Raw genomic sequence first — 20,626 nt, 5'->3', positions numbered from 1 at the left:
CGTGAGCCCCTACTGGTATGCTTATTTTAACTAAGCCAACCAGAAAAGGTGCACTAGTCCAAAGCAAAAAGAGTAGCAAATGAAAAAGAGCCCAGTATTCCCATAGGTATATACTCTTCCACAGGTTACCACATCATTTAATACGAGAGCACACATTCAGAAGATATATGTGAACAGGGAATACATATGAATGAGTACACCCTAAGGAAGTTGTGTGACCAGGGCAACGTAAGCTTCTAATGCTCCAGAGCCACCACCAATATCCTCTGACAATGTCATTGTATCTCATCTCATAGACCACAGATTAAGAGATGGAAGAGGTTTTGAAAGCCATCTATTCCAATGTCCTCCTTTGACAGAGATACTGAGGTCCAGAGGGGATATGAATTGCCCCAGGTTTCACTGGTAATATACAGAGGCAAGATTTGAACCCAGGTCTCCTAACTCCAAAGACTGTATTTTCTACTATACCACACAACAACTTATTCCTCCCTGATGAGAACAGAATCTTTACAGTGTTTTCACATCTTATCTCATATTTGCTGAGCTGCTTTCTATTACCATCTGTTTATCTTCAGCTATTCAACTTCTTTGGGCTCACTATTACTATATTTTAGGGTGCTGAGCCTAATAAACCTTCCTCTTGTTAAAAAGGAATATTTTAGCTTTTGTAGCCTTATATGAAAGCCTCACCCATTTAGGCAGCCAGAAAAATTCTGTAGACTCTCTGAGTCTGTCCTTTTGACTCATCTGATATATATTTTGTCTCTTGGAAAACTGTATTCCAAACTCTTTGTTCCTTTAAAGTTATAGCTGCTAAATATAGTGTGATCCTAACTGTGGCTCCTTAGTATTTGAACACTTACTTTTTCTGACTGCTTACAGTATATTCTTTTTTTATATGGGAGGTGAGGATTTTGGTTATGATGGTCCTAGGGGCTTTCATTTTGGAGTTTCTTTCAGGAGGAAATTGGCAAATTCTTCCTATTTTCACTTTCTCTTTGTTTCCTATGGAATTATGTAGTGTTCTTTCATGATTTCTTGAAATACACTATCCAGGTTCCTTTTAATGGTTATGGTTTCTGAAATTGTCTCCTTGATCTGTTTTCTTGATTGGTTGTTTTTGATATGAGATGCATTATGTCTTCTTCAATTTTTCAGTCTTTTGACTTTGTTTTCATATTGTTTGTTGTCCCAGGAGTTAACTCCATTTTCAAGGAGTCCTTTACTTGAGTAAGGTTTTGTACCTCTACTAAACTATTAATTGTTTCCCCCAAAATTCTCATCTATTTCCCAATTCTTTCCTCTAGTGCTCTCATTTCATCTAGAATATCTTTTTCAACTCTTATCTCATTTCTTCTAGGATTTCTTGTTTACCTTGTTCCCAAGCTGTACTTTTCTCTGAGGATTTGCTTGTAGATATTTGGGAGTTCTCTCTTCTTCTGGGTTTGTGTCTTGGGCATCCTTGGAACCATAATAATTCTATTGTGAGAGTCTCCTTTTGTACTCATCGTACCAATCTCATTTCCCAAATTGAGACTTTGTGTTAGGAATAAACTCTGTATACTTGGAAGAAATGCCTGGACTTTTGACTGGTACGGATTTGTATTCTCTGGATTCCTTCTGCTGCTTTCTTGAAGCATTGAGTGCTATGTTCCTCAAGGATCTCAACGGCAGGCTGGTGACCTGCAGACTTTTAGTGTGTCCTTAGGAGACCGATCTAGAGCAAAGTGTGATCAATGACCTCCTTGTTTGAGCTTTTAAGTTTCTGATCTGGGTAATATAACTATACCGCTGCTGGCCCCAGTCCTTATCTGAAAGCTAGAGAGTTCATCCCATGTTATGTTTTTTCCCCTCCATCAAATCCTGATATAATATGCTTTAATTTAATCTAATTTTTCCATTTTTTTCCATGGTTACATGATTCTTGTTGTCTCCCTCCCTCTCCCAGATTTGACAAACAATTCTGCCAAGTTATACATACTGATATAATATTTTTAAAAATACTTTTAATTTCTAAAAATAATTCCTCAAAATTCCATGTGAACTGGAACAACCTCCAGGAATTGATGCAGAGTGAAAGGAGCAGAACCAGGAGAACATTATACACAGAGACTGATACACTGTGGCACAATCGAATATCATGGACTTCTCCATTAGTGGCAATGCAATGACCCAGGACAATTCTGAGGGACTTATGAGAAAGATGCTATCCACATCCAGAGAAAGAACCGTGGGAGCAGAAACACAGAAGAAAAACACCTGCTTGATCACATGGGTTGAGGGGGATATGGCTGGGGATGTAGACTCTAAATGATCATCCTAGTGCAAACATCAACAACATGGAAATAGGTTTCAATCAAGGACACATGTAAAACCCAGTGAAATCTCATGTCGGCTATGTGGGGGGGGAGGGGAGGGAAAGAACATGATTCTTGTAACCAAGGAAAAAATTTGAAATTGACTAATTAAATAAAATTTTCCCAAAAAAATCAATAATATGGAAATAGGTCTTAGTCAATGACACATGTAAAACCCAGTGGAACTGCTCACTAGCTATGGGAGGGAGGATAGGGAAAGAACATGATTTATTAAATAAAATTAAATAAAAAATTTTAAGACCAAAAAAAATTCCCCGACAAAAGGAATCATTGGAAGGAACTCCCAAATTGACATGAGCACAAATCTATTTGAATATTGAACTAAAAACAAAAGGCAGAAATCAGCACTAGGCTTCTGTAGTAGTGTTCCACACTACTACACACTTCATCCCGTTCTCTTACTTCTTTCTTCTCCCCCTCCTATGCCACTGTTATATCTCAAGGAACCCTTTCCAAACACCCACTTCTCTTTTCCCTTGTCTTCACACACTACAGACCACGAGAGTAAGTTTTCTAGAGCATATTAACAAGGAAAAAGAGAATCTACAAATTCCGAAATATCACACCCATGAAAAGTCCAGAGAAATATACCCAATCCAGATTAGCCTGGCCATCTCCATTCCCCCTGGGCCAGAGTAGCTGCCAACCTCACCAAGAATAAAGTTTCTCCAATCCCAGTACACACAAATTCAATTGGAGATTTATCCACGTGACTCTCTGACTCAAGTTCATGGGCCCATTTTTCTAATCCTGGCTAACGCTCAGCCAACCAGGAAGTTCTTTGATGGCCATTTCCTAATACTAGGGCCCATTCAGAAGTCTAACTTCCCTTTCTCCCATGGGATTCATTCAGAAATATGAACGTTGAAATAGTCTAGTTACATCCCCTCCAAATTGGAGTAATTTGAACCAACCCACAAGTACCCTTGGGTAGAGTCATCCTCGTTCTTTCCGCACGCTTCACACCCTAGACACCTCCGATATTGCAAACATTCAGACCCCAAAGGATCTCGAATCTCATTAAAATGGGTGTGATGCTGATTTCAACCTAGCCATTTCTTCCCATCTGGTACTTGAGTCCAGGTACTCCTATACGTTCACCTTGGGGGGTTCATCCACCATGATGGAAATCTTCCGTATCCTATAGGAACACATCGAATTGAGAGGTGAAGACAAGAGATGACTTGGAGCTAGTATTTTTCGGAAGCTGGGGGACCTGTGGGAATGGGGCAGAGGGATAGCTGCAAATTATACCGCTGGGACCAGTTAAGAGAATTGGGGGGGGGGGGTGCAGAACACAGTGCAGAAGATGCCATAGCAATTGTCTTTGGGCACTGGACAATCTTCACTGAGATCTTCCCCACTTCCTGGCTTTCCATTTTCTCAGGCTCATCGAGGTATTCTAAGGAGGTCACAAGAGGGGTCTGTTTGTTCTCCTCTTCTCCACCCCCGATCCCCATGTTGAGGAAGCCCCAGTTGGGAAGTTCCTGGGTGATGGGACCATCCAGAAGCAAAGCCGGGAAGCCTTGGCCTTCTACCACCAGGATCTGATGATGCCGACCCGCAGGATAAAGTCCAGACCTTGAAGAATTGCCAGCCTTGGTAACCACATCCTGCCAACGCAATGCCCTCATCCGCCCTGGTATTTCCCGCTAGGATTCTGCCTTTTTCCTCGTCTAAAGTGCACAGGGTCAAAGAGGGGTGATGATGCATTCTGGCAATGTGGAGGCTGCTACTACTGTTAACACCTCTCATTCCTTTCTAGTTGTCAAAGCTCTTTTCAGGTCCCTTATCTCACTTAAGCTTCCCAATAGCTCAGCAAGTAGGTGGGCAGGGCTGATAAATGCATTGAAGCTCAGGGAGGGAAAGGAAATGACTCCCTGGAGGTCAAAGAGTTCAGTAGAAGCTGGCAATAGGCCCAGATCTCTCCCATCTCCATTAATCCTGAATAACACCAGGCCCAGAGATTCCTCTCAGCTGACTGCATTAGCCAATTCCTCACCACCTGCTGATGGACTCCACTCTCTCAAAGAGGCTAACTCTAGAGCATTGCCCCATTGGACCCAAGGAGATGATCCGAACTCACTCAGGCTATTGAAAGGGCCCATTCAAGTTGGACTTAAGAGTCAGGGAGACCCGAGTTCAAATCCCACCCCAGATGCTTACTAACTGTTTGACCCTGGGCAATTTCCTCACTTCTCTGCACCTCAGTGTCCTCTTCTGTAAAATGAAGGTCTTGATGACCTTCCAAATGCCTTCAACTCTAAATCTTTGACCTTGCCTATGACTTTTTTCTGAACACAGAAGGACCATCTTGTCTCCTTTGACAGAGTAGGGAAATGGAAGCCCAGGAATGGGAAAGCTCTTATTAATAGCTATGATTCCAACTCAAGTCCTTTGGCCCAGATGTCACAGGAGCACCTTAGAAGGAACTGTTTATCAGTTGCCATCCTCAGAGTCTACTTGATACCTATGAAGGCCCTTAAATACTAGGGCTGAGCTGCCCTGCTAGGGAATGAGTATTAACTTGGGGCAGCTAGGTGGTACAGTGGTTAGGGCGCTAGACCTGGAGTCAGGGAGATTTGAGTTCAAATCAGCACAAATCAAATCCGGCACTTACTAGCTGTGTGACCCCAGGCAAATCACTGAACCCCGTTTGCCTCAGTTTCCTTGTCTGTAGTTTTTATGGAGGGAGAGGGAGGCTGCAGTGCTGAGACCAGAGCAAGGAGAGAGAACCTCTATATGGGGGTGAGCAGGTGTTTGCTTATTTATGGTTTCAGCCATCCATAGTGGGTCTTGGAAGGAATCCCTCGGGATATGGGGGCCCTACTCTAGTCATAGATATGTGTATTATATCACTATCGATGTAGCTGGTTAAAGGCCATGCTTTGGCTGTCATCCAACCATGGAAATCTGTAATCCACCCCCTCAAGCCTCCTCCTGGCCAAACCCTTCTACCTCTGACTCTGGACACAGTAGTCCAATCCCAGGAGCGTTGTTTATGGAATGACTTCCAGACCCCAATGGCCATCCCCAGCCCTGACTCCCTTGTAAGTGGCATCTCCTACTGTTAGGCTAGAAGCTCTGTAGGGCTAGGTGGTGGGTCCCACGGTGCCTGGCACATAGTAGGGGCTGAATAAATACTTCCGAATTCATTCATTCATCTAGAGGCAAAAGGGACCACAGAGGTTCTCTAATCCAATGCCTTCATTTGACAGAGGAAGAAACTGAGGCTCAGGATTGGGAAGTGACTTGCACATTGCCCGTGGTCACCCAAAGACCCTGGAGCTGGGGGGAACCTCTGAAGTTTTCTTGTCTAGCCCCTTCCTTTTACAAGAAACTGAAGGAAAGGAGAAAAGGAGGCAACAAAAATCTTTCCTTTAAAATGTTTCTTCAAACCCTCACCTTCCATCTTAAAGTCAATACTCTGTATTGGTTCCAAAGCAGAGGAGTGGTAAGGGCTGGGCAATGGGGGTGAAATGACCTGCCCAGGGTCACCCAGCTGGGAAGTATCTGAGACCAGATTGGAACCCAGGACCTCCCATCTCTAGGCCTGGCTCTCAATCCACTGAGCTACCCAGCTGTCCCCAACAAAAGTATTTCTTAAACACCTACTATGTGCCAGGCACTGTGCTAAGTGCTTTATAGATTTTTCACTTGATCCTCACAACAACCCTGGGAGGTAGGTGCTATTATCCCCATTTTGTAGTTGAAGAAAATGAGGCCGACAAAAGTTAAGTGACTTGCCCAGGATTGCACAACTGGTAAGTGTCTGAGTCTGGATTTGAATTCAGATCTTCCTGATTCCAGGTCCAGGATTCTATCCACTTTGCTATTAATGAGTTCCTAGAGGGAGAAGGGGCTCCATTTAGGGGATGGACCTAGGCTACTCAAACTTCCTTCTCCGGTTTCACCACCATGTCTCCTCCTTCTCAGCTCCTTTCATGTGTTGTCTTCCCCCGTTAGAATGTAAGCTCCTTGAAGGCAGGACGGATTTGCTTTTTTGCTTCTATCTGTATCCTCTGGACTTAGCCCAGTAGGCACATGATAGCTACTTAATAAAGGCCCATTCGCTGGAGCCAGTGCGCTTGCCATCCTACACATCGCCTCCAAGGATAGAAAGCTAAAGGATGGGGGCCCTGGGCCCTCTGTGGCCCTACTCTTGGCAGGCTCCTGCCTTGTTTTCTCCAGCTCCTTCTTGGGAAGACTTTGGTTCCTAATGGGCACCAGAGCAGACACCCCATCTCTGGCCAGAACTCGGGCCTCCCTTGGCCTCTCAGGGTCTCCAAAGTGAGAACATTCCCAGTGGAGCCTCCATGGCCCTGCCTCTCCACCTCCCTCCTCTGCTCATGGAAGGGGCCACCCAAAGGCCCCACTGGAACTTTCCTAATCAACTAACCCCCCCCCAAACCTTATTGTCTGGGAAAGCTGGCTAAATGCCCCAACCTGGCCCGGCCTCCTGGACTTTAATTCTGAAGTGGAACAAGTCTCTGACCAAGCGGGAAGATTAGCAGATGGATTTGCAAAGCTGTGGCTAACCTTTGGAAATCCCACATCCCAGCTCTTGACCCCTCCTCTGGTTAGCAGAAAGCCCAAGAAACAAGAGTGCGCACCTCTCCTGGGACCTTGGGAACTTGGGGAGGCTGTCCTGGCCCACTGGAACCCACAAAGGCCCAGCTCAGTAAGTACACCCAGAACACTAAGTTGTCCTGGGCCCTTGCCCTTGCCTTCTGAGCAGACCCTTGCTTCTTTCCTTCCTTCCTCCCTTCCTTTCTTCTTTCCCTCCTTCCTTCCTTCCTTCCTTCCTCCCTCCCAACTTTCCTTCCTTTCTTCCTTCCTTCTTTTCTTCATTCCTCCCTCCCTCCCTTCTTGCCTTCCTTCTTTCCTTCCTAGTAGATCTTCTTTGCCTGGCTCCTTCTCCCCTTTCCTTTCTCCTTTCTTTCCTCTCTTTCCCTCCCTTCTTCCTCCCCTCTCTCCCTCTCCCCCTCTGTCTCCCTTTTCCTCTTTCTCTCTCTCCTCCTTCCTTACCTTCCTTCCTCTCTCCCTTCCCTTCCCTCCCTCCCCCCTTCCTGCCTTTCTTCTTTCCTTCCTAGTAGGCCTTCTTTGCCTGGCTCCTTCTCCCCTTCCTTGCTCCTTTCTTTTCCTCCCTTCTTCCTCTCCTTCCCTCTCTCTCTCCCTCCTTCCCCTTCCTCTCTCTTCTTCTCCCTCTCTCTGTCTCTCTACCTTCCTTCCCTCCCTCCTTCCTTCCTTTCTTCCTTCCTTCCTACCTCCCTCCCTCCTTCTTTCCCTCTCTCCCTTCCTGCCTTTCTTCTTTCCTTCCTAGTAGACCTTCTTTGTATGACTCCTCCCCTTCCTCCTTTCTTTCCTCTCTTTCCCTCCTTTCTTCCCTTCCTTCTATCCTTCCTTTCTTCCTCCCTTCTTTCCCATTCCCATTCAGAGAAGATTTCTACTTCCCTTATCTTCCTTTTCTTCCTCCCATTCTCCCTCCCCCTTGCCCTTGTCCTTTCCTTGAGAGCATGGGGGAAATCTGGTGACTCCAGTCTGGGAGTATTGACTTTACCAGGAGATCCAGAGAGGAGCCTCGGGGTGCTCTGGGCCTTAAATGTCCCTCAGGGAGCCAGTTCAGTGCCTGGGCTTTCGAAGCCAAAAAGTTGGGCCTAGGGAGTCCTGGTCCAGTGTAGGCAGCTGCCTTTCCACTCTTGGTTTTCTGCTTCTTCCTTGCAAGAGGAGGCTTTGGAGCAGCTGATCTCTTGGGGTCACCCTTCCAGCTCTGAGTCACCGAAGCTCAGATAACTCCTGGGGAGAGCTGATGCTGCCCAAGTTGTTAATGACTGAACAGAAGGCAATCCCGCAAAGAAGAGGCTGCCCAAATGCCTTAGGTGATGTGTTTGCACTAAGGAGAGATGGAGTGGACCTGGGGAGGGAAGAGGATGCTGTGAATTCAGCACAGCTGAGTGAAAAAGCACTGGCTTGGGCTCAGGAGACCTGAGATCTCCTCCCAGCTCCACCATTAACTTGCTTTGTGACCTTGGGTAAGTCTTATGTCCTCTCTGGGACTCCATTACATCCTATGTCAATAAATCAAAGAATATCGATTTCCTCAGCTCCTCCTATGTGAGCAGCACTGCACTAGTCAATCGGGACACAGACACCAATGAAATGGTCTCTATCCTCCTCAAGGAGTTGAGCTTTGAGCATTGGGGGGAGGGGGGACAACATTCACACAAATAATAATTTGCAAAATACACACAATGTTTAGGTAAATGTCGTGAGGCATGAGAGAAGGGGCAGTAGAGTCGGGAAGTCCTGAATTCAAGTTCTGAGTCTGCCCCATAGAGACTGGGCGACCCTGAGAAAATAGGAGTCAACTTTTAGCACCCCAGGTATCTCTTAAAGGCTATGTGTGACTTCCAGAGCAGGTTGTATGTGATCTGCATGGAGAGAGGGACTTCCCTGCCTGAGACTTTCCTGCAATGATGAAATAGGATCATTGGACCAGAGAATTAAAGCTAAGAAGGACCTTAGAGGGCACTGAGTCCAACTCCCTAATTTTACAGATGGGGAAACTGAGGCTCAGGGAGAAGAGGGGACTGGATCTAGGTCACATAAACAGGAAGTGTAGGATTCAAACCCTGATTATCCAAACTCCAACTACTCTCTCTCCTTGGTATAACCAAGATGCCTTTCTGTGTGGTTGTGGTTGTGGGTGGGTGGGTGTGCACACACAGGTACTTGCAAAGGTAGGGGGAAATCAGCAAAGCCTCATGTTATTTTATGTTTCATGGTGCTGGAGCTAAACCTTGAAGAAGACTAGAGATTCTAAGAAAGAGGAAGGAGTGTGTTCAAGAATGAGGCAAAGGCACACAGATGGGGGATGACATGTCATGTGTGATGGACAACCAAAAGTCCAGTTTGACTGTGGGAGGGAAGTAATATAGGCAGTAAACCTAGAAAGGTAGATTGGAACCCAGGCTTAAAGGCCTTTGAAGTTCTGCCCAATGCTGGACTTTATATTTGATACTGGATAGAATTAGGGAGCCATTGTATGTTATTGAGTACAGGAGTGACATGGCCAGAATTGCAATCTAGAAAAGGGAGAGAGACCAATTTCGGAAGCTACTAGGAGCCCAAGGAGATGAAGGCCTGAACTAGGGTAGTAGTCAGATCCAATCCTTAAATTTTACGGAAGAGAAAACTGAGATGTAGAGAGGCTAAGTGACTTGCCCAGGGTCTTACAGCTACTAAATGTCTGAGGGAGGATTTGATTCCGAGTCTCCTAACTGGAAGTTCTGAGACGCTGAGAGGGTCTGATGAGGGAAGATGGGAGAAAATCAATAAGACTTGGCAAACGATTGGACGTAAGGCTTAGAAAAGAAGGAAGAGTCAAAGATGACCAACAAAGACATTGGAGCTGGGGCCCAAGAACCTCATCCATCACTGGAATCTCTGGTTTTCCAAGACTTGAAGGAGACCCTGGGAACTGATCAGTCCATGTGATTGGAAGAGTGGGTATTGGGGGAAGGTCCACTCTAACTCCCCAGATGGGGCAGGCCACCCACTGCCAGAATTCTCCTTCCTCTCTGTTCCCTTCTTCCTCCCTCCTCCTGCTGAAGTCATTAACCATAAGCGACCCAGGCACCTCCTGCAGTGTAGGGAGGTCAAACATTCAAAGTCGTTAGCACCTTCCTGGGAATTAGTTTACTTGGGCTTTCTTCTCTAAAGGAGAGACCAAGGCAACCCCTTAAGAAGCTGGGAAAGAACCATTAAAGTCCAGGGCTTTGAAGACAAGTTTTGGACTTCTTGAAAGTCAGTTATTGTCTTCAAATTGGACCACTCGGATATTTCCTCACTGTGTGACCCTGGGCAAGTCACTTAGCTCCCATGGCCTAGCCCTTACTGCTCTTCTGCCTTAGACTCCATACACAGTATGGAGTCTAAGATGAAATGTAAGGGTTTTGGAAAAAATGGACCATTGACTATTCTCCAAGGCCACGTCACCCACCTCCCTACACTTGTCCCTGCCAATCTCCTCATTGGGCTCGATGAGGCCTAGAACCCTCTCTTCAAGGTCTCTACTAGTTGAAAGGTTCTCTATTCTTTAGTGTTTCCTCCCTCATTGACCTTGGCCAGGCCCAATCTCTCTTTCCTTGGAGTAATAACTCAGTTCCTGAGCTTGAAAGTACTTTCTTCACCATGGTCCTAGAGCAGAGGTCAAATATGATTCCCATTTTCTGGAGAAGACTGAGACTAAAGAGAGGTCAATTCCCTTCCCCTCCCTGGGCCTCAGTTTCCCCCTCTGTAAACTGAGGGGGTTGGACTAGAGTAGTATCTGAGGGCCCTTTCAGCTCTAGATGTAGGAGCCTATGAGACATGGTCTTCCTCCCAAGGGCCCCTGCCCTCAGAACCCGAGGGCCCCAGAAGAGAAGAAACAGTGTCTCCTCATTTCCAACCCCCTGAGGTAGCCTCATCACTCCCAGTCGCCTGAGGCCCTAGCAGTTTTCTCCCAGATAGTCTAACAGCTATTACCCAGGAGTCCTTGGTTGGCCCCAGTCCAGTGAGTGGCCACCCCTGGCTGAAAAGCCTCCCTCCCCCATAAAAGGAACCCACTTTTCAGTTCTCAGTGCACCTGGAGCCCAAGGGGTGGGGAGGGATTACAGCCCTGGCAGGAGCTGAGGCACACTGGGGTGGAGTTCATTCCAGAGAAGGCTGGAGGCCTCTTACTCTCCTGATCTCCTGGAATCCCTCCCCTAAAAAAGATTAAGAAAGAAGCTACCCCTCTTGCCTGGCCCTGCTCCCCTCCACTAATGGCGTGACCAACGCGGGAGGCCTCAGGAGGCTGGGATGGGCGGTGGGGCGACAACATCTGACTGAATCAGCCCAGATGGGCCTTCTGTGTACCTTCCAAGCAGACCCCTTGTTCCTAGCCTGGGGCCTCTGCCTCCCCACTGTGAAAAAAAGAAGTCACCCATCTTCCCTCCCTCCCCCCCTGCACCAGGGCAATGAGCCATCGCCATAACAAAGTGCTTACTCCTCTGTTTGGCATTCTCAACTGAACCTCCACCAAGGCTTGGCTCACTAGGGTTAGGGCTCCTTTTTTCACCTGCCTCTGTTTACTTTTCCAACTTTTCCTCTGTCGACTCCACAGTCCAGCCAAACTGGCCTTCTTGCTCTTCCTCCCCCAAGAGGGTCTAATTCGCCCCTTGCGTGTCTTTACCCCCTGCCCCAAGCTTAGAACCCACTAATCCCTTCCTTGCTTCAAGACTTAGCTCAAGTTTCATATCATTCATGAAGACTTTCTCCATCAAAGCTGCATTTCCTATGCATTCTGGAGCGAGGAATGTCAAGAGTCCCCCAAGTCTTCGGGCACTTTTAAGACTTTGGGGACACCCTATTTTGGGCCCAAGCTTTGGCCTTTGGATCTCCAGGCACACAGTTGATGCTTAATACATGGATTGGTTGACCAGAAAAGGTCTCTGTGGGAATATCTTTTGTGTGTGTTTTTGTTTTGCTTTTTGCTTTATTTATTGGAATCCACTGGTTTCTCTATACATTCACGTAGGTCTTGAGCTAGGATCTTATTTGGTCCTCAGGGCAACTAGTCTAAGGGACTCCCAATCTCCTAACTCCCAGTCTAGAATTCCTTGCACTATCCCACAAGGGACTGAATTCCCTGCCCCCGATTCTTATGCAAAGGAGATGTGAAATCCATTTGGGCCACTAGTCAGTCCATAAGCACCTACTGTGTACCAGGCATTAGAGACATAGGCACTAGTCAGTCAGTCTTTAAGTGCCTCCTATGTGCCAGGCATTAGATTAGGCACTGGAGATATAGGCACTAGTCAGTCCGTAAGCACCTACTGTGTACCAGGCATTAGAGACATAGGCACTAGTCAGTCAGTCTTTAAGTGCCTCCTATGTGCCAGGCATTAGATTAGGCACTGGAGATATAGGCACTAGTCAGTCCGTAAGCACCTACTGTGTACCAGGCATTAGAGACATAGGCACTAGTCAGTCAGTCTTTAAGTGCCTCCTATGTGCCAGGCATTAGATTAGGCACTGGAGATATAGGCACTAGTCAGTCCGTAAGCACCTACTGTGTACCAGGCATTAGAGACATAGGCACTAGTCAGTCAGTCTTTAAGTGCCTCCTATGTGCCAGGCATTAGATTAGGCACTGGAGATATAGGCACTAGTCAGTCCGTAAGCACCTACTGTGTACCAGGCATTAGAGACATAGGCACTAGTCAGTCAGTCTTTAAGTGCCTCCTATGTGCCAGGCATTAGATTAGGCACTGGAGATATAGGCACTAGTCAGTCCGTAAGCACCTACTGTGTACCAGGCATTAGAGACATAGGCACTAGTCAGGAAGTCTATAAGCGCCTCCTATGTGCCAGACATAGATTAAGCATTGGAGATATAGGCACTAGTCAGTCCGTAAGCACCTACTGTGTACCAGGCATTAGAGACATAGGCACTAGTCAGGAAGTCTATAAGCGCCTCCTATGTGCCAGGCATTAGATTAAGCATTGGAGATATAGGCACTAGTCAGTCCGTAAGCACCTACTGTGTACCAGGCATTAGAGACATAGGCACTAGTCAGGAAGTCTATAAGCGCCTCCTATGTGCCAGACATAGATTAGGCATTGGAGATATAGGCACTAGTCAGTCCGTAAGCACCTACTGTGTACCAGGCATTAGAGACATAGGCACTAGTCAGGAAGTCTATAAGCGCCTCCTATGTGCCAGACATAGATTAGGCATTGGAGATATAGGCACTAGTCAGTCCGTAAGCACCTACTGTGTACCAGGCATTAGAGACATAGGCACTAGTCAGGAAGTCTATAAGCGCCTCCTATGTGCCAGACATAGATTAAGCATTGGAGATATAGGCACTAGTCAGTCAGTAAGCACCTACTGTGTTCCAGGCATTAGATTAGGAACTAGAGATATAGGCACTAGTCAGTCCATAAGCACCTACTGTGTGCCAGGCATTTAGATTAGAGACATAGGCACTAGTCGGGAACTCTATAAGTGCCTCCTATGTGCCAGACATAGATTAGGCATTGGAGATATAGGAAAGAAGCAAAAGACAGTCCCTACCTTCAAGGAGCTTATACTCTAGTAGGAGAGACAACAAGCAAGCAAACATGTATGAGCAAGCTATAGACAGGACAAATAGGAACTAATGAACAGAGGCAAGGCACTGGAATTAAGAGGGGTTAAGGGAGCAAGGAGGTAGCTCATTGGATAGGGATCCAGTCTGGAGACCACAGGTCCTGGGTTCCAATCTGGCCTCAGGCACTTCCCAGCTGGGTGACCCTGGACAAGTCACTTCACCTCCATTGTCTGGCCCTTACTACTCTTCTGCCTTGGAGTGGATAATTAGTATCACTTCCAGGACAAGTGGTAAAAGGTTTAGAAAAGAAAAAGGAGTTGGGACAGGCTTCTTCTGAAAGCTGGAGTTTGAGGTGGGACTTAAAGGAAGCCAGGGAGGTCAGTAATCAGAACATTCCAGGCTTGGGGGTGGCCAGAGAAGATGCCTGGGGGCTGGGGGGGGGGGGACAAGAGCCAAATATCTCATTGGGCAGGCTAGCCAGGAGGCCAATGCCACTGAACCGAAGAGTACATGGGGACTAGAGTGTAAGAAGCCTAGATAATGAAGAGCTTTGAATAATCAAAGATTTTGCATTTGATTGTGGAGGCGATAGGAGCCACTGAGTTTATTGGGGGCCGGGGGGGCGGTGATGGGATTGGGCCCACACTTGAGGAAAATTGCTTCCAATTGCTTGGGTACTGGCTGAATAGGGGATAGACTGGAGGTGGGGGCTGGGGGGCGGGGAGGGAGGAGATGGGGCAGGCAGACCCACAGCCAGCCATTGTGATAATCCAGGGGGAGGTGAGGAGACATGTTGGAGAGGCGGCCAGGGTGAAATCCACAGGATTTGGGAGAGAGTGAGGAGCCCCGCATGGCTTGGGAGCCAGTCTAGTGCTTTACAGTAACAGAGAAGGTCCGAGTGGAAGGAGGGTTTTGGAGAAGAGCCACTGAGTCCAGTTGTGAAGGGGCTGAGTTGGGCATCCAGCTGGAGATGTCCGGAAGGCAATTGGAGATGAGAGAGCGGAAGGCAGCAGAGAAGTTAGGGCACGCTCAAGAGATTTGAGGGAGCCACGGGAGCCACGAGGCCACCGAGTGAAGAGAGCTCAGCACGGAGACTTCAGGGCCTTGATCTGAGGGACGATCCAGCAAAGGAAACAGAAGGCACCTCCAATAGGGAGGGAGGGAGTGACTAGAGAAGAGTGGCCCAAAACCTTAGAAGGGAGGAGGAAGTATCCCGGAGGAGATGGTGGTCAACAGCGTCAAGGAGAATGAGGGCTGCGAAAAAGCCACTGGATCTCGGGCTTAAAAGGCCATTCGGAAGAATGAAGAGTGCGCCATCAGTCTTGGTGGAATGCTGAGGTCGGGAGCCAGACTGTAAGGAGCTCAAGAGAGAAAGGAGAAAAGTGGAGGCACCCATCATAGAGAGCTTTCTCAACGAGTCTAGCCACTAAGGACAGAAGAGATAGAGGAAGGGAGGGAGGATGGAAGGATCCAGAAAGGGACCTGGCCATGCTTGTAGGCCCTGAGACACTCCTAGACCAAGGGAGACTGAGAGGGATGATGCCAGAGAGAGTGGAGGCCTGTCTGAAGGGTCAGGCCTGAATGGGATGCCATGGTAAGGACTAAGGCCACCGTAGTCCTCTGTGTGAGGACGGGGTGCAGGAGATAAAGAAGAGGAAAGGCTTCCCGAGCTCCTTCCCTGAGCCACACACCTGCCTCCCTCTTCAGTCCCCCTAGGACAAGAACTTGGAAGGGGCCAGAAGGGGGCCTCTCATCGAAGCCGCCTCCTTTTCAGAGAAAATGACAGAATCTGAGAGTTGGACGGGAGCTCAGTGCTCATCTGGTTCAACAATACCCCAAAGGAATCCTCTGTTCTATCACTTACCCAACGAGCAGCCGCCATACAATGGATGCTACCCAAAGACCTTGAGAGCCAGAACCTACCTTCCCCCAAAGCAGCCCATTCCTCTGCGGCCAGCAATAACAGGCAGGGCTATTACCCAAACCCAGGGCCTCTGAGTCCAAACCCACTGCTTCCTTGTCCACACCACCCTCTTGCATCTTTCTTTGGTTTTCAGTTGGATCTGATTCTTTGTGACCCCATTTGGGTTATTTTTTGGCAGAGTTCCTGGAGTGCTTTGCCAGTTCCTTCTCCAGCTCATTGTATAGAGGAGGAAACTGAGGCAAACAGGGCAAAGCAAATTGCCCAAGGTCACACAGTTAGTAAATATCTGAGGCCAGATTTGAACTTGGGTCTTCCTGAATCCAGGACTGGCACTCTATCCACTGTGCCACCTAGCTGCTCATCCTTGAATAAAAAACTTCCTCTTCTTGGGCCTCAGTTTCCTCAACTGTAAAATGAAAGTTTGGGACAAGATGGCCCCTGAAATGGTCAAAGATCCCATGCCAGTCTAGTGGCTCCTCCCATAGGACTCCTTCCCATGCTAAACTCTAAGAGGCAAGTCAAGAAAAGGTGGCTCTTGAGCCCTGGAGGGGCCTTCTCATGGGTTCCAAGAGGCTGGCCAGTGGCCTGGGCCAATTGCTCCTCAGAGGAGGCCTATTCAGATGCCTGGCCCTCCTGGGGGCCCTGAGTAGAGAGTGTAGGGAACTGTGCCCCCAGGGCTCAAAGTAAACCCTCTAGCCTGCAGCTTGTGCCCTCTGAGCCTCTGCAGTCCCAGGGAGGGGGCCCACCAGCCCTCCTCTGGGTAGCCCATGCCAGTTGGCTCAAGTGAACTCCTGTGGTCTGGTATGAGGGGGGTCATCCTGGCAGCTGGGGAGACAAGGAGAGTTGGGTGGTTGTCTACTGCAGTGCATCTCTGCCCCCCAGATACCCCAAAGCTGCCCCTCCCCCTGCCTTTGTCTGGCTGCCACCCTGGGGCTCAGGCCTACGCAGGAGGCGATGACATTTTGGCTCGATTTTCAAAGTTAGTCGGGAAGTTTTTGCGTGTGTTATTTCTAAAGATAACAAAGGTCAAAAGGCGCCCAGCATTTTCTGGTTTCTCATAAGCTTCTGGTCAATATTTAATCTGGTTGATGTGGTTTTTTTTTGTCTTCTAGGTGGCTTCTCCAGCCAGCACTGAGCCACCCTCAGACACTCCTGAAGAGGGAACAGAGACAGCCCTGCCTTCCAGAGGAGCTCTGCAATGAGTGGCTAGGAGCCAGGGGCCCAGAGAACCAGAGCCACCAACGTCAGGGCCACAGGGCTGCTGAGCTGTCACTTCAGGGCCACCACAGTCATGGCATCTCTGGGCCTCCAGCTGCTGGGGTATGTCCTGGGCCTCATGGGGCTGGTGGGCACCCTGGTAGCCATGCTCCTCCCCAGCTGGAGAACAGGCTCCTATGTCGGGGCCAGCATCGTCACGGCCGTCGGCTTCTCCAAGGGCCTCTGGATGGAGTGTGCCACCCAGAGCACTGGCATCACTCAGTGTGATATCTACAGCACTCTGTTGGGGCTGCCTACAGACATCCAGGCTGCTCAGGGCATGATGGTGGCTTCTAGTGCCATCTCCTCTCTGGCCTGCATCATCTCGGTGGTGGGCATGAGGTGCACTGTCTTCTGCAAGGACTCCCCGGCCAAAGACAGGGTGGCCGTGGTGGGTGGTGTCTTATTCCTCCTGGGAGGCCTCCTAGGTTTCATCCCTGTCGTCTGGAACCTCCATGGGATCCTCCGGGACTTCCACTCGCCACTGGTGCCTGACAGCATGAAGTTCGAGATCGGAGAGGCCCTCTACCTTGGCATCATCTCTTCCCTCTTCTCCATGGTGGCTGGCACCATCCTGTGCTTCTCTTGCCCAGCCCGGGGGGAAGGCCACTCTGCCTACTATGGGGGCTATCAGGCCCAGCCCTTAACCACCAGGGCTTCCCCTCGGCCAGGCCAGACCATAAAAGGCAAAAGTGAGTTCAACTCCTACAGCCTGACGGGGTATGTGTAAGGAGTGGATTGGGAGGGTGGGCCAGGGTTCGAGACCCAGTCGGCGGCTCCCCACAGACACCGGGAGAGACTTTCCATCTGATCAAGTCAGAAGGCAAAGCTGAAGATAAGACTGACACCAGGGGTGGAGGCAGTCCCCATGGGTCCAACTATGGGTAGCTGACATTCCCACAGTCCCACTTTTAGCCCCCCAACCTTTCCTCACCCACTATCACCCTCCCACCTCTAGCTTGGCCTTTGGTTCCCAGCCCACAGTCCCAGATCCAGCTGCCTTATACATCTAGGAAACCACCCCAGGCCCCTGGCCTCACCAAGGCTCTCTAAGCTCAGTGGACCTCAGAGTGTCATCACTCGAACCCCATTCCCCAAGATCCTTCCAAGGGGATGACCTCATTGGTCAACCATTGGACCCAGAACCACTTTATTTCCACTGAGAGAAGCAAAGGGGCAAGAGGGCCCAACTCCCAAGGGGATTCTGGCTGGGAGGGGCTCCAAACCATTGACCAAGGTCTACTGAGAAGCCTTCCAACTCTTCCATTAGTTTCAGTGTAGAAGCCAGGAGGCCTCTGCCTCTAGAGGGTGCCCATTCTAGGTTGCTCCCAGGGCAGTGGGGAAGCATCTGGGAGCCCTCCAAGGGGAAGAAAGAAAAGGAAACCGGTTTTTCCAGAGATGTTCTTTGACTTGGGGAATACTGGGATGGGGGGGGGGGGGAACCTGACAAATACCCTAGCATTATAGTACACTTCCCGATAACTAGGAAAATGCAAAAAATAAAAATAATGAGACAAGAAGGTGTGTGTTTGTGTGTGTGTGTGTGAGAGACAGACAGACAGACAGAGAGAGACGGAGCGAGAAAGAGACAGAGAGAGAGAGACAGACAGACAGACAGACAGACAGATAGACAGACAGAGAGAAAGAGACAGAGAGAGAAACAGAGACAGAGAGAGAGAAAGAGACAGAGAGAAAGAAACAGAGAGACAGACAGACAGACAGAGAGAAAGAGACAGAGAGAAGAGACAGAGAGGAAGGCAGAGGGGGGGAGGGAGAGACAGAGAGGGAGAGAAACAGAGAGAGACAGAAAGAGAGGGAGGGAGGGAGAGTTCTGAAAGAGCCCGTCACATGGATCAAGAAGTGAAAAGAGCTGGCAGAGGGCAGACTGTCCTTTGGCTGCAGGAAGCCATTACCTACTTTTTCTTCCCAGCCCATCTCAGTGAGCCCTGAGCCCCCAGTCCCTCGATGGCATCAACAAAAGCCCCAGTAGATGAGCCTCACTGAAAGAGAATTGTTGATTATATTAGAGACCCAGTGGTCACCTACTCTGGGGACCACAGACCAGTGAGACTTGGGAATGTCCTCCCCAGCTACCCATAACCCCCCACCAATCCCACCATATCTAAGCAGGGAGGGTCCCTGTTGGCCCCCAGGACCAGCATCCAGCCTTTGACAGATCTTCCCCAATGAGAAGCTCCAGTTCCAGCCGAGCGCCGCATCTTTGGAAAGCCCCCACACCCATCAGCCTACCTGCTCCGCTTTGCCAATATGAGACTGACTCCCCTCTCGCCCCACAACTCTTTGCCTGTCCATACTGTAAGGCCTAAGGCCTCCATCACTCCAATTCATGGCATCCTATCCCTCTCCACCTCATTCCCTACCAACACCTGTGTCTCATCCATAGGGCCCCTGGGTCTAATCACCTTGCCCTGGGTGTAAATTGTGCCTCCTAGCTATGAACATGCCTTGAGCTACTCCACCTCTCCCAGGGCACTGAGCCCAGTGCTGTCTCTTACTGAATACAATAAAGTACTTTTGCCTTGACTAAATGATTGATTTCTTGATTATTGAATGGCTACCAAGCAGGATAGGTCTAGCTCTCTGGCAGAAGCTAGTTGGGCACCCAGCTGCCTTCCATGATGGGAGGAGATGGGCCCTAGGCCTCAGCACATCAGGGTACAGAAAAGGCCCAAAAGGGAGCTGGTTACGGGCTCCTCTTGGATCAGATTAATCCCACTGAGGCCTTGGAAGGGCTCATGGGGCCATAGGCTTTAGGATCATGTCTACCTTGAGTCCTCAGCTTGAGAATTAGCTCTTTGTCCCTGAGGTGGGAAGGAGGGGTGGGCAAGGCGATTGGAAGACAGGCAGGGGAGGGAGTTGTGGTGATTGTAGGGGACCCACTGAACTGCCTGGTTCTCTTGGGAAGACATCTCCATATTTCTTTTTCCCTTTGAGAGAACAAGACCCACACATATCCTGCCTGCTCTTTGGACTCTTCTTGGGGAGACTGGTACATAATAGCAATAGCTGACATTGATATGGTGATTTCACAGTGATTGGGAACTCTCAGGAAACCAACCAACCAAAACCCCTTCCAGCAAGGTAGTTTGTAGCCCTACAGAGCTTCCCGAGGTACTGAGAAGATAAATGACTGATCTAGAATCATACAGCCAGTATCACCAAAGGGGAACTGGAACCCAAGTCTTTCTGGCTCCAAGGGTGACTCTCTGTCCACTAAGGGATGGGGATGATGGTGGTGGTGGTATAGCTATGGGACCCTAAGTTTGGTCCTCTAGATTCACAAACACAGACATAGACATATGCACAGACACAGACACAGACATATACACACATATATTTATATTTACTACCTTAAGATGGCAGTATCATAAAGTGGGAAAGATCACTGATTCTAGAATAAGAAAAACTTAGTTCAAAACTAACCTTGGCTTGCTACCCATGTGATCTTGAGCAATTTACTTCCCTCCTAGACCTCAGTTCCCTCTTCTGTAAAATGAGAGCAGTTGGACTCAGTCTGATATTCCTTCCATTTCTTCTTTATCCATGATTCCATGATCCTCTGTGTGATTATGCACAAGTCCTTTCCCTTCCCTAGACCTCAGTTTCTTCCTCTGTAAAATGAGAAGGGTAGCCTAGATGGCCTCTGAGGGCCATTCCAGGTCTATGACCTCCTGACTTACATTTCTTTTTTTAACCCCTTACCTTCTACTTTAGAATCAATACTCTGTATCATTTTCAAGGCAGAAGAGTGGTAAAGGCTAGGTAAAGGAAGTTGTGACTTGCCTAGGGTCACCTAGCTAGGAAGTGTCTGAGGCCAGATTGGAACCCAGGACCTCTCATCTCTGGGCTTCACTGAGACTTAAATTTCAGGCAATTTTACATACATTCTCTCAATTGATCCTTACAACAGCTCTGGGAGGTAGGTG

General features: G+C 48.6%; 1 protein-coding gene across 1 annotated transcript; it reads left to right on the top strand.

The window, feature by feature from the left end:
* Positions 1–6,968: 6,968 nt before the first annotated feature.
* On the top strand, positions 6,969–19,228 carry CLDN2 (claudin 2). Its single transcript, XM_016426580.2, has 2 exons — positions 6,969–7,062; positions 16,535–19,228. Exon 2 carries the CDS (start codon positions 16,714–16,716, stop codon positions 17,407–17,409), a length of 696 nt encoding a protein of 231 aa, XP_016282066.2. The 5' UTR covers positions 6,969–7,062; positions 16,535–16,713; the 3' UTR covers positions 17,410–19,228.
* Positions 19,229–20,626: the final 1,398 nt, after the last annotated feature.

The sequence above is a fragment of the Monodelphis domestica genome, chromosome X, assembly GCF_027887165.1.
Source record: "Monodelphis domestica isolate mMonDom1 chromosome X, mMonDom1.pri, whole genome shotgun sequence".
NCBI lineage: Eukaryota > Metazoa > Chordata > Mammalia > Didelphimorphia > Didelphidae > Monodelphis > Monodelphis domestica.
The sequence above is the reverse complement of the archived record's forward strand: the minus strand, read 5'-3'. Positions and strand labels throughout refer to the sequence as shown.